We start from the raw sequence: 14,071 nt of genomic DNA on the forward strand, positions 1-14,071 counted from the left end.
GTGACTAAACTTCCTTAAGAGCAAATACAGGCTCGCTTGGAGCTGAGACTTGTCTCAATGTGACCTTAGTGGTTTTAGTCTGTAATTTCACTATTACTGCCATTAACTCCTTTTGCCTTGCCCTGCCTTTACTGTAGCTGGTCACTCACAGGCATCCCATTGCTCCTGCTGTGGAACACTGACCCAGCAGCTGGGACTCGCTGACTCAGCAAATGTCTGCCTGAGTGCCTAAAGAATGAGTTCAGGTTCTGGTCACTGCTTAGAACTGTTGTTTTGGTAACTTCTTACTCCCTGTTTGCTTCCAGTTCGTTTCCTGTGCTGCAGTGGGGCCTTGTTTGAAATGGCTCTTTATTCAGTGGGCTGTGCTGTGGTTTCTCTGCCATGCATTGCAGCACAGCCCTGGCTGTTGCTTCCTCACCCTTTCCAAGCTGGAGCAGGGGAGAGGAAGGGCAGAGGGGCAGTGGGGAGGATGAGCTGTGTGCCAGCTCGGGAGTGAAGCCTTTGGGAGGGAGGGGGCGCAGGGGAGGGGCTCATCAAACAGGGTTATGGGTCTCTGAGTTTTCATCTTTGGGAAACCTGAAGTCCATTCCCTGGTCATTTTTAACTCCATGTTTAGCATTGGAGGCCCTGGGGCCGGGTGTTTGCTGTGTGATGCTCTGAGGGCCGGGGGTAGCTCAGTAATTGTTCTGAAACAAATGACTGAAGAAACCCAGCACCCATTTGAAGATGCAGCACTGACCTGAGTGAACTTTATCCTTTCCTGTGCATGGATGCTCACTAAGGGGGAAACACGGTCCTTATGTTCCTCTTGCAGACAGTCCAGGACGGGCGGCAGTTCATGAAGTACATTGACCCACATTTGGGTGTTCCTTTGCCAGAAAGGGACTATGGTGGCAACTGCCTCGTCTATGATCCTGGCAATGAAACGGATCCATTTCACAACATCTGGGTAAGAGGCAGAGAAAGCTGCTGCTGAGTCTGACTTTTTAGGTAAAGATTGCTTAAGTGAAGTCTGCAGAGTGCAGTTGTGAGTCTCTGTGAGTGCTGAATCATACAGCAAGTCATAACTGATCCTGTAGCTGCTTTGGTTCTTTTCGTTTGACCTTTCCTGTCAACCAGATGGGGATGTGTCTCTTTGTATCCTCACTGCGTTGCCCAGGAGAGAGCTTGAACTGTTTAACAGCCCTTCTTTCTCAGGTTACTGATGCCAACCCTTTCCCCAGGAGTTTGGGTGTGTTTGAGTGCTTCAGGAGCCTTCTGCTCAGTCACCTTGAGCCACAAGGTCCAAAAGTTGCATCATAGTGGTTTGTGTTGGAAGGGACCTTAAAGATCATCTTGTTCCACCCCTCTGCCATGGGCAGGGCCACCTTCCCCTAGAGCAGGTTGCTCAAGCAACTGAAGTTGCCCTTTTCTGAGTACCAGAAGCCACTAGGTTGTTGTGTGTTGCTGGCAAACAGAAGACTTGAAATGCAAGGGCAAAGGAGTAAGGGTTATTTACAGCTCCCTGGTGACATGGAGCTGTTGGTGCTTGTGTAGTGAGGAGCACGGAGTCCTTTGGGTCTGCTCTGCAAGTCTGCAGTGCATCTGGAACAGGAATAACTGAGAGTTACAGCTGCCCTTTTCCAGTCCCGCACCAAAGGGAGGAGGGAGAAGGGCACTCTTTGCCCAGGGGCTTATGGGGCAGGACTGATAAGACTGAAGAAGCTTTACTAGGTACAGGATGTGTATGAGGAAGAAATGCATGTTCTTGTTCTGTCTGGAATGTGGTCCCCTTGGAAGGCAATGAGCTTGACATTTAGCATTAAAAAGGTAACCTCTGCTTTATCAATACAGTCCTAGTTTCTGCCCCTTAAAATTGTTGACTTTGCATTGGAAATGGCTTCTTTGTTCACTGTGCTTGAGAGCAAGAAACTCATGACATACATCTATATTTAGATATGAAACAACTGAAGTTTATTGCTGCTTAAAGCCTTAAGAAGGTGTGATTGTTGTAGTGCAGAGTGACCCACGCTCTCCTCTTGGTTTATAGGACAAACTGGATGGATTTGTCCCTGCTCACTTTTTTGGCTGGTACCTGAAGGTAAGAATGGGCTTTCTGTTCCATTTATGTTGTGGTGCTGTTCTGCTTTTGAAGCTTGACTGCTTGTGTTTGGGTGATCCAGCCTTTGTGAGCAATTATACCAGGCAGTCATCTGTGAACTAGAGTGTGTGTGTACCACATGAAAAGCTGTTTCATTTCCTTCCCCTCCTGCCCATGCTGGGTCACCTCATTTCTTTCCAAGCAGCATTACGTTGCTTTACAACGGGCTGAGGTGATGGGGATGTCCTAGGACTGCAGCACAGCTGAACCCTTATGCTGGATGTGGGTGAAGATGCTGTTCTTCATCGCTCACCCTCACAAGCTGGGAGCTGGTGTAACACAGACCCGGTGTCCCAGCCCAGGGCTGAGATTCAGTGCAGGTGACTTCTTTGGTCTGTGTTAAGCAGGCTCTGAAAAGCCTGTTTTGGGCAGCATTAGGATGATGCTACCAGTGGTGATCATATCCAGTGATTGCATTTGTTTAACTGATTTCCTTCCTACTGAATAACACAATCCCAGCTTGGGGGGACCTCAAGCATCATCTGGTCCAACATTCTAGCAAAGCGTGACCTGGACTAGATGTCCCTGCACCCTGTACAGCTGCTCCTATCTTACCTGCCTTTGTTCTTCCATGTAAGGGTGTTGATGCCATCATCTACACTCCTCAGTGCCTGCCTTGTCCATTAGCCATACTTGACAAGCGTGGAGGCCTGTGAGCATTTGGCTTTAGTGGCCTATCACATCATAAAAACAAGGTTGCCAGGAGTTTCCTGATCCTTTTCTGGATGCTGGAGACAGGATACTCAGTCATAGAAATAGCTGCTAAGCAAAGCACACTGTGTCCTGTGTTCTGAGTCCAGAGGTTTTGAAACTGGGGAAAAACATAGTAATGCACTGTTGTAAACCTAAATCTGAGCAGTGTCCTTGCAGGATTAATGGAGTTCTCCTGTATTTAGGTTTCCAGAGGGTGTTACTATAAGTGGTGTCTGGTTCTGCTCAGGCTCATGTGCAAGGACTCACTTCTGTCATGGATTTTACTGTTGTGTAACTGCTGTGGATGTTTGAAAGCCACTTTTCTGCCTCTGCACAGACGCTGATGATTCGGGACTGGTGGATGTGTATGATCATCAGTGTGATGTTCGAGTTCCTGGAGTACAGCCTGGAACACCAGCTTCCAAACTTCAGTGAATGTTGGTGGGATCACGTACGTACTGCACAGATCACGGTGCATTTGCCTACATGGAAGTTGCCTTTTCAAGGGACGGGGCAGGAAGTGAGGAGCACTAAATCCTCTCATGTGCATGTGGCTGCTGCAGCTCAGGGGCATTGGTGCTTCTCCCTGCTGAATGTGTAATATGCTTGTCACTGTATTTTGTGGGGTTTCGACCCCTTGCACATGGTTAAATGCTTGATTTGGTTCATTTCACACCAGGGAAAGATTCTAAAGTTTTTTCAACCTTTTGGTGATGGTAAAGCCATAAAATCTGAGATTAAGAGGAAGGTCAAACTCTGTGTGTAACACTTATAGAATCATAGAACAGTTAGGGTTGGAAAGGACCTTAAGATCATCCAGTTCCAACCCCCTGCCATGGGCAGGGACACCTTACACTAAATCATATCACCCAAGGCCCTGTCCAACCTGGTCTTGAACACTGCCAGGGATGGAGCATTCACAACCTCCCTGGGCAACCCATTCCAGTGCCTCACCACCCTCACAGGAAAGAATTTCCTCCTTAGATCCAATCTAAACTTCCCCTGTTTCAGTTTGAACCCGTTACCCCTTGTCCTGTCACTGCAGTCCCTAATGAAGAGTTCCTCCCCAGCATCCCTATAGGCCCCCTTCAGACACTGGAAGCTGCTCTGAGGTCTCCCCGCAGCCTTCTCTTCTCCAGGCTGAACAGCCCCAGCTTCCTCAGCCTGTCTTCATACAGGAGGTGCTCCAGCCCCTGAGCATCCTCGTGGCCTCCTCTGGACTTGTTCCAACAGTTCCATGTCCTTTTTATGTTGAGGACCCCAGAACTGCACACAATGCTCCAGGTGAGGTCTCACAAGAGCAGAGCAGAGGGGCAGGATCACCTTGGACCTGCTGGTCACGCTGCTTTGGATGCAGCCCAGGACACGGTTGGTTTCTGGGCTGTGAGCGCACGCTGAAGCCGGCTCATGTTCATTTTCTCATCAACCAACACCCCCAAGTCCTTCTCCTTGGGCTGCTCTGAATCTCTTCTCTGCCCAACCTGTAGCTGGGCCTGGGATGGCTCCCACCCAGGTGTAGGACCTTGCACTTGGCATGGTTAAACTCCATGAGGTTGGCATCAGCCCAGCTCACAAGCGTGTCGAGGTCCCTCTGGATGGCATTCCTTCCCTCCAGGGTATCAACCGAACCACACAGCTCGGTGTCATCGGGAAACTTGCTGAGGGCGCACTCAATCCCACTGCAAATGGCAGCAATGAAGATGTTGAACAAGACCGGTCCCAACACCGATCCCTGAGGGACACCACTCGTTCCTGGTCTCCAGCCGGACATTGAGCCACTGACCACAACTCTTTGCGTGCGGCCATCCAGCCAGTTCTTTATCCACCGAGTGGTCCATCCATCAAATTGATGTCTCTCCAATTTAGAGACAAGGATGTCGTGTGGGACAGTGTTGAACGCTTTGCACAAGTCCAGGTAGATGCCATCAACTGTTCTACCCCTGTCCATCAGTTCTGTAGCCCCATCATAGAAGGCCACCAGATTGGTCAGGCAGGATTTCCCCTTAGTGAAGCCAGTGAAGCTGGCTGTCACCAAGCACCTTGTTGATTTTCATGTGCCTTAGCATGCCTTCCAGGAGAATCTGCTCCAAGATTTTGCCAGGCACAGAGGTGAGACTGACTGCTCTGTAATTCCCCGGGTCATCCATTTTCCCCTTCTTGAAAATGGGGGTTATATTTCCCTTTTTCCAGTCATGGGAACTTCACCTGACTGCCAGGATTTCTCAAATATGATGGCCAGCGGCTTCGCAACTTCATTTGCCAGCTCCTTCAGGACCTGCGGATGGATCTCATCAGGACCCATGGACTTGTGCACGTTCAGATGTTTAAGATGGTCTCGAACCAGTTCCTCTCCTACAGTGGGCACGGGGTCTTCATTCTCACAGTCCCTGCATCTGCCTTCCAAGACTCGGGTGGTTTGGTCAGAGCCTTTGCCAGTGAAGACCAAGGCAAAGAAGTCATTGGGAACCTCAGCCTTCTCCAAAGCCTGTGTAGCCAGTTCTCCCGAGAGCTTCCTGAGGGGGCCTACATTCTCCCTTGTCTGTTTTTTATTTGCTATGTCCCTGTAGAATCCCTTCCTGTTATCTTTAATACCCCTAGCTAGGTTTAATTCTAACTGGGCCTTAGCTTTCCTAACCTGGTCCCTAGCTTCCCAGACAGCATCCCTGTACTCTTCCCATGCCACCTGTCCTTGCTTCCACTTATTATAAGCCTCCTTTTTCAACTGAATCTTTCTCAGGAGCTCCTTATCCATCCAAGGAGGTCTCCTGGCCCTCCTGCTGCACTTCCTTCTGGTTGGGATGCAACACTCCTGAGCTTGCAGCAGGTGTTCCTTGAATATCAACCAACAGTCTTGGGCCCCTCTGCCCTCTAGGGCTGTATCCCATGGAACCTTCCTAAGCAGGTTCCTGAAGAGACCCAAGTCTGCTCTTGCAGTTCAGGGCAGTGAGCTTGCTGCACGCTCTTCCCACTGTCCTGAGGATCTCAAATTCGAGCATCTTGTGATCGCTGCATCCAAGGCTGCCCTGGAGCATCACATTTCCAACGAGCCCTTCCCTGTTGGTGAGCACGAGGTCAAGCACGGCACCTCTCCTTGTCGGCTCCCCTGTTACTTGCAGAAGGAAGTTGTCTTCTACACAATCGAGGAACCTCCTGGATTGCTTGTGCCGGGCCGTACCGTCCTTCCAACAGATGTCAGGGGGTTGAAGTCACCCATGAGAACAGGGGCCTGCGAGCGTGAGGCTTTTCCTGATAGTGATGTTTCTTGCCTCTTGAAAAGCCCCCAAACCACACTCGGTGCAGCTTGTGTCCAGCTCGTGCTTGTGTGCAAAGCCACCTGTGCTGTTCTCTGACACCAGTAAATACTGCTGTGGCTGACGCTGTGTCATTGTAACAGTAAATATTACTGTCACTGTGCAATTAGACCAGTGTAACAGTAAATATTGCTGGGGGGGATGTCTGGTGTGGGTTACGAAAAGGTCCTAAAAGACAAACGTTTGGCCTCTCTGAGGAGCTGCCCGCTCTCTGCAGGGATGGTCTGAGCGTTCTCCTCAGATGCTGCTGCTGCTGCTGCTGCTGTCTGTGGGTAGTTTTCAGGCCAGAGGGGCTGCTGTGCTCCAGTTTCTCTGTGGCAAAGCCGAGCTCTGCAGCCTGAAGTGGTGCACGTGGATTTTCTGTGTTCCTCTGAGACAGAAATCGGTTACTAGAGGGAAGGAAATGACCCAGTGCGAGCACAGAGCGATGGCTCTCGTGTTATCTCAGCCTGGGTTTACCCTCGCAGTGCAAGCTCTCTCCCAGCCCTGGAATGGTTATTTGCTACATGATTATGTTAATAAGGATAAAAGCATTATGTATAAAGACACCAGGTAAAGCTCTTTTGCCATCAAAACCACTTACGGAATGAAGGCTCTGCACTCCTTCTCCTTGAATGCAGAGAGCAGCCAGTTTATTTCGGCTCAAGAGCTCCATCTCCAGAATTAATGCTTGGCATGGAGAGAAATCCCTTGTTTAGTTTCACATCTTGAGCCTGGAGGCAGCCTGGAGCATAAAGACTGTGTAAAGCTGTTGGGCACAGTAAAATCCATTCTGTAAGAAGATGTTCAGATACATTTCTTGCTGTGTTTCTGAAGCTTGCACCTAAGAGTGGAGTTGAGCTCATAGTAAGGAGGACGAGGTCTGTTCTGTAGCAGAACAAATACAGCAAAAGAGAATCTGCAGCCATCACCTGCACAACACTTGTGCTTGGTTTGAGATCCCTTCTCTGTGATGTTCAGTCCTCAAGACTGAGAGTGTATCTGCATGGATGGGTACCTCTAGTGCCTTCCCTTCTCCAAGCTTTAGGGTTTCTTCTCCAGCACCCCTGTCCTTCTGCTTTCAGTGGATAATGGATGTGGTGCTGCGTAATGGATTAGGAATTTACTGTGGGTTTTCTCTCCTTTCAGTGGATAATGGATGTGATCCTGTGTAATGGATTAGGAATTTACTGTGGGATGAAGACTCTGTCTTGGCTTTCGTTGAAAACCTACAAATGGCAAGGACTTTGGAACATTCCTACATACAAGTAAGTTGGTGTTGAAGGTAACTGCACAAGCAGTAGCACAGCACAAAGTTTGGGCCCATGCTAAAGACTGTGGTCACTGAGGGGTTCTTCTGTTAGGCTGATGTGGATGAAAGAATCGGGGTGTGTTGGGGTGACTCCAGTATCTTGTTACTGTTGGAAGCTTGGTTGTGTGTTATTGAATTGGCATGTGAAGTTGTTGGCAATAGAGCTGTCATGACCATTGTCTGATGTGTAGGAATGAAGGCATCTGGTAGAAATGAGCTGATTTCATACAAGAGTTGAAGGAGATGCAGGAGTCCAAGTCAGGATCATACCCTTTCATTCACAGCTCGGGTCTCTTCTTGTGCAAACAGTGCATTCCTGAGTAATCAGAACTTTGGAGTAACTGGGACACTGAAACTTCACATTTAATAGATGCCTTGTAGTCCCGTACCAGTAATGATGTACCAGTCCTGTACCAGTATGACCAGTACAGCTTTTCTGTAGTGTCTTTGCTGAGCAAAGCAGGACTGAGGAACTGCTTACTGCAGTGAGTGAGGTATATTAAGGCTGATAGTCCAAAACCAGGCTTCTCTCTGACTCAGGAAGTTCATCTCACTAAGGGGTGGTTTTGATGGAGGAAATGGAGGCGGTCTGTACGCTTGAGCTGGTGTCTCAAAGGGAAGTGTGAGGGGAGGGCTTGTGGGCTGTTTCTTCAATGTGCTCTGCTCTTTTTCAGGGGTAAAATGAAGAGAATTGTCTTCCAGTTCACCCCCTACAGCTGGGTGAAGTTTGAGTGGAAGCCGGCGTCCAGCCTGCGCCGCTGGCTGGCCGTTTGCGGCATCATCTTTGTAGTAAGGAAACTTCTTTGTCTTTTCTCTATCATTTGACTCCGTGTTCTTTAGCCCTCGAGGCACTGTACAAAGGTGACTCAGGTGAGGCTCAGCCTGATGATGTTCCTTCAGCTGAGGCTAGGAAGGACCACTTCCAGCCCCTGCAGAAGAGGCTCCTGTTTCCATGGCTCTGGTGCGGTTGATGGATTCATTGCACAAATACCTGTCCTTACTTGCTGAACAGTGTTGATCTGCAGGGCAAGCAATATAAACTGATCTACATATCGTTCACAAGTAACTGCTGCACCGGAAACATTGGCTTTGGGTAGAAGGGGCTGGTTTCTCTGGGTCTGAAGCAGGTACATTTGCTCTTACAGCTGGAGAGGGCTGTCCCCGGAGCCTTGGACTTCTCTCTCTTAGCTCTGAGCAGCTCCTGGAGCACACAGGTTTGGATAATATTGTTACACAGACTTAAATAATCCAGTTATCCCAGATTTTCCTTTCTTCATGTGTCACTGAACATGTCGCATGTGATGGTGTTCACAGGATCCAGCTTGACCACTTCAAGTGAACCAGCTCCTCATTTAGACAGCAGGGGAAGCTGGGCTCTCCAGCAGTCCCTGCAAACTGACACTCTGCCTCCTTCTTCTGAACTGGTGTTAGGGAATGCACCATGGAATTCCTAACTCCCCTTTTGCAGCCACGTGACACTGACAGGGAGGATAAACTCGGCCATTTAAGTGCTTTTCCCCACTCCTGTCTCTTGTCAGCTGGGGGACTTCGGCTTTAGTGCTGTCCATGGGATGCCACTTGGCTCTGCTCTGAGCCACTCAAACTTAGTTCAGCACCTGTAAGTTTAACCAACCTTGTGACACTTCCAGTGATTCCAGTGACAGTGGGCATTAACCAGGTTCTGTATTAGTGCTGTGATACAGGGTAACAGTTGCTAGAACACCAGGCCTTTAAACATCTTGAAATCTGTGGCATATGAAATCCGGCAGTGGCTCAGTCTGGGGTGAAGTTCCCAGTTCCTGTTTGCTGAGTGGGACACATCAGCCAGCTTGGCAACCACCACCCGGCTTACAACAGCACTGCCTGTTACAGTGGTGCTGTACTCAGAGCTGGCTTGCTTCAGGAGGTCTGTAGGCAGGCTGTGAGCCCCGTCAGTGAATGCAAGCTCGCATCACTGAGCACACCTTCGCATCACCTGAGTTCCACCAGCCAAACATTGCCAGGTTGACGTGGCCCAGCAGCCTTGCTGAGGGTCCCACAGCTCATGGGAGAAGTGCAGTAAAGGTGCCTGTGTAAATAAAGTAGATGTTCCCCTGGAAACTTACTTTGCACCTGATGAAACTGGGGATTAGGTGCTGGAGCAGCTTTTGCAACCGAGGGATTCCATTGCATTTGTACCAGTCTTTGGGATAATGTTTTCTTTAGCTAAGCCTGCTCGAGCCGACAGTTCAGAAGCAGCTTCAGGTATTGGCTCACTCCTTTGGCTGATCCAACGCTCAATGCCATTTGTTACCCTTTCTTTGGAAGCGAGAGACGTGTGTCTGCTTGCTCATAACCACACTGCCAGGCGGATCACTCCAGAACATTTTGCTGTAGAGGTATAAGCCATTCTCCTAAGTTGACTTTGGCAGTGACAGGTAAGAAACCAAGCACTCCAAGGTGTGCAGCTTCCACCTCTTGTTGCTGTGGGGCTCCCCAGCTAGATTCTGTATGATAGTGAAAGGAGAAGCTGTTGCTTTTGGGGTTTGTTATCAGTGGTTCTGCCGGCATTCCGGCTCCAGTTAACCTGTTCAGCATTAGGGCAGTGCTTGCCGTGGTTTCTGCTGTGTGGTTGTGACACCTCTTCCAACACACAGAAAATACTTGAACCCAGCTGGTGGTCACTGCTGCAGCTGCTGATGGTGCCCTCAGCAACACTGAGTGGACTTTGTGTGACAGAGGAATGGGGGGGGGCTCCTGCAGGGAGAGAGGAGATTCCGGCCTTTATTCAGTGAAGTCTCCTCAATGTAACTAAAATGTCCTTTTCTCAGTTTTTATTGGCAGAGCTCAACACCTTTTACTTGAAGTTTGTCCTTTGGATGCCACCAGAGCACTACTTGGTCCTGTTGCGACTTGTCTTTTTTGTCAATGTGGGAGGTGTGGCCATGAGGGAGATCTACGACTTCATGGATGACCCGTAAGCCAGTCCTCTTGTATATACCGTGTGCAGCTTCACTGCTTTGTTGGATTTGCTCCAGCTTCTTGGCTTCCATCTCAGGGCAGTAGTTCAGCTTGGCAGGGACAAAGAGACCTAATCCCAAAGCATCTGCCTTATGTTCTTTCGGGTTGGAGGTGGCATTCTCACTACACCTGGTTAGAGAGCAGCTGTTGTGAGGGGTATTCTGTGGGCACTGGTTTTAACCACAGTTTTTATTAGCTCTTTAGACAATGTAATGTGTGAATTAGCTGGAGTGCCACTGGCTTATGGGCAGAGGGGTCCTGAGCTCCACTGTCAGGCTGAGAGCCAGGAGGTGCAGTCCTTGGATGTACCTTCTAAGGGCAACAGGGCCCAAACTAAAACCCAGACGTGCTTCTTAAAGGTGCTTCTTTTCTTGAGCTGTCTTCCAGATGGCCCCTGCTCCTCTGGAGCTCTCGAGGCTCCTCTTGCTGCAGAGGACCCCCTGTAGCAAAGTGGATTGGAGGTGAAGTGCACCCACAGGGAGCAGTGCATGTACTTTCAGACTGTTCCTACTTCAGCATCGTATTTGTCCTTGCTGCTTTTGTTTCTGCAGACCATGTAAGGCCTGAGAAAGCTTTGTTCTTTTAAGTTTTAGTGGTGATGTCTCAAGCTGCCTGAGCCCACATCTTAAGTCTAAGGCAACATCTGGCTTCCAGGGATGTTCATTGTCTGTCACTGACCAACGCAAAAGTGTCTGTGTTCAGAATTTAGGGTTCCAACACTCTCGGAAGATCAGTTTCCCTTGCAAGGCTTTGACTCCTAGAGCGGGGAAGAAGGGTCAAGCCACATTGCTTAGTCGGATTCAGGACATTCAGCAGTGGCAGGCTGCTGCTTGGTGTTGGACCTACTGGTGTGGGACGTGCCTCCAACTCAAAGGTAAGAAGAGGTCTCTGCCTCTCACCGCTGAGCTCCTCTCCTTAGCACCGTTCACAATCTTCTGGTCCTTGTGCTGGGGTCGGAAAAACTCCTTTACTTCTGTTAAAGATTGAAATGTAGGAGAAGCATCAGTCACCAGAGTGTCACTGCTGGTTCAGTCTGTGCCATTCCTTCAGTGAGCTGGAGAAGCTCACCCAGCAGAGACTCATCCTGAGCTCCACGTCTTCATCCTTGCCACCACCCCCACCACCACTGCTGTGTTTCTTGGTGGAAAGGTGACTTCCCCCCTCACTGCTGAGGGTCATGGCTCTGCTTGATGCACGTCAGAGCTGACCTCATCGGCCTGTTCCTGCTGATGGCAGAACCCAGCATCTGGTCTCTTCTCACATCATCTCTGTGAAGGCTTTTGCAACTGGACTTGGATCCCTGCATGCATTTCAGGTCATCCAAAACAATCAGGCCCTGTTTTACCAGCTTCACAGGGGGTATTTTCACTTGCACATCATTTTGAGCCCAGGAACTGTTCTGGATTCCCCCTGTGGTGTTGTAGGGAGAAGCTGCAGGGGAGAACAGGCTGCACCGGGGGCTCCCAGCTAACAGCACATCAGAAACCTTCCCAACCTTTTCCTTCCAGAAACTTGCTCAACTTCTTAACAGATGAAGGTTGGAATATTCCACTGATGTTCCTTGTCAGAAACATGGCTCATTGCCTGGTCTGGCAGTGATGAGATTGTCTGAGATGAACCCATATTAGCTCTCTTCAGCCAACCTTGCAGTGTTTAGTCTAGACAGTGGTGCAGTTCAAGTAGGAAGATTCTCATTTTTCTTACTGAGGGTTCTTTGTATCTGCAGGCAGCTCTGGGGCTTTGCTCTGAGCATGGTGACAGTAAAGTACCCAGCACTGACATAGCCCAAGAAGAGGGGTGGGCCTTGAAGCTGTTCTCCAGGCCTTACGTAGCACACTGCTGATGTGATGGACATGCTGCCTTCAGGTCCTTGAGTGTGTGAAGTGTTCCTGACCAGAAGCATCTTGATGGCAGAGGAGTCTGTAGCATTTGACTTGTCACATATTCCTGTTTCCAGTCTTCAGGTCTCTTGCAAGGAGTCTGCATCGAGGCCGTGGATTTTAATCTCATTCATCAACTAAAAAAAGGACTTTCCTGTAAAATCTGTCATGAGCAGAAGGGCAGGAACCCAACTGGTCTGCACAGCCCTCCTGCTGGGGTTACCTCTCATTCTTCTGGCAGTGTGCTGCCATGAGCTAGTGCAAGAAAGCAAAGGCAGAGGAGGAAGCAGATCAGTGAAGCAGAAGCTGGCCTGGTCCTGTGAACAGCTTGAGCTCACAGCAGAGATGGGCTGTTTCTGTCTCTCTACTAGAGCTGCTTTCTGCCCATTTAATCTGTCACAGCAGAGGAACCACCTGGAGCAGTTTCTGAAGTCCTTTCATCCAGGCTATGCTTTAAAAAGGAATCATCCCACCTGCACTTGATTTGCTGCATCGTGGATTTGAACTTACACATTGGTGTCAAACACAACTCGGGCCTCATGCTGAAGGCACTGTGTGTTTTGTGTGCTTGGCTTGCAATGACCCCCCTGCATTCAGGGGAGGGGAGAGAAGCTCTCTTTGTTCTCCATGCTTAGATCCCTTCCCACATACTGCAGTCCAGGGGGATGCAGTGGGGCAGATGTGTCTGAGCAACAGGAAGATGCCTGCTAAAGGAAGGATGCTCTCCCAGTGTAGGCAGGGATTTGTAAGGGGGCTTCTCTTCCATCCACTGCACGGTGAGACCAGCAAGAAAACCTGGCCCAAAGAGCTTTTGTGGCTGCTGAACATCGGTGTTTCCTCAGCCAGGCGGGAGGCTGCACATCACAGCAGGCCCAGGCTGGGGTGTCCCACTGCTGCAATGCCCTGCAAGTACTGCAGAGGTCAGCTTGTCCTTGCCTCTCCCCAGCCCAACAGAGGGAGCTTGCATCGCTTTGCTCCCATCTCCTCTATCCTGCCCCAGTGGTTCTGCCACTTCACACTGAGTTCTTCCTGGGTGCATTTCGCTTCACATCTTGTGCTGTGGTAGGAGTAGGATAACACGGTCAGATGGGCAAGAGACAGGGCCTGGTAGGCAGATGTGCTTCCGAATGTGCTGTGGGGTTAAGTGAGGGCAATGCCCTCTGTGGGGTAGATGTCCCTGTGATTAAAGCAGGGACAGGTACAGCAAAGGCAGGCTAAGGAATAACAGAAGGTAAAAGAACAGCCCCCTTTAAGCTGAGTTGGTGGCTCCTTTGCATGATTTATCTATGCATCTTCAGAGGCACAATGTGCAGTTGAGGTGGCAGGTTTAAGGCTACCAGGAGGGTGCAACCCAGTGGTGCTTTGTGTGGATTTTAAGTAGAAGATCCAGTCCAAAGGCTGTTGAAAGCAGCCACTTGTGTGTGTGCTTGCTGGTGGTGGTGGGTGAGGGTGTTGCTTTCCTCACGTTCCGTGTTCCTTGATCCGAATCTGTTGGATTTCAGGGAACAATTAAATCATGCCTTTGAAGGAAAGAGGAGAACAACACATGCAACTGCTAGCAGCTCTCCCTTGCCTTGTTACTGCAGGGGGAATAAAGTCCCAGTTTAGACTCAGAAGATGGGTGATAGAACAGCAATGATTTGGTCTGTTGGATGCACATCTGCATGCACCCATGGTGCTGCTGTGGGCAGGGTTTCACTGCAGCCCATTGCATAAGGCAGGGCTTGTAGTGTTGCCCACACAGCACCCTGTTGGA

At 49.7% G+C, this 14,071-nt stretch overlaps 1 protein-coding gene across 2 annotated transcripts in view; it reads left to right on the forward strand.

The window, feature by feature from the left end:
* Nucleotides 1–14,071, forward strand: part of PTDSS2 (phosphatidylserine synthase 2) — a 37,832-nt gene that overhangs the window by 21,486 nt on the left and 2,275 nt on the right. For both annotated transcript variants that reach the window (XM_057430593.1, XM_057430594.1), the window contains exons 5-10: nucleotides 815–949; nucleotides 2,030–2,080; nucleotides 3,171–3,284; nucleotides 7,273–7,391; nucleotides 8,110–8,224; nucleotides 10,246–10,391. In XM_057430593.1, coding sequence (XP_057286576.1) covers nucleotides 815–949; nucleotides 2,030–2,080; nucleotides 3,171–3,284; nucleotides 7,273–7,391; nucleotides 8,110–8,224; nucleotides 10,246–10,391 — 680 coding nt within the window. The remainder of the gene's footprint in view (nucleotides 1–814; nucleotides 950–2,029; nucleotides 2,081–3,170; nucleotides 3,285–7,272; nucleotides 7,392–8,109; nucleotides 8,225–10,245; nucleotides 10,392–14,071) is intronic.

Source organism: Pezoporus wallicus, unplaced genomic scaffold, assembly GCF_028554395.1.
Source record: "Pezoporus wallicus isolate ANWC-B61680 ecotype Strahan unplaced genomic scaffold, APGP_CSIRO_Pwel_v1 contig_8824, whole genome shotgun sequence".
In the NCBI taxonomy this organism is placed as follows: domain Eukaryota; kingdom Metazoa; phylum Chordata; class Aves; order Psittaciformes; family Psittacidae; genus Pezoporus; species Pezoporus wallicus.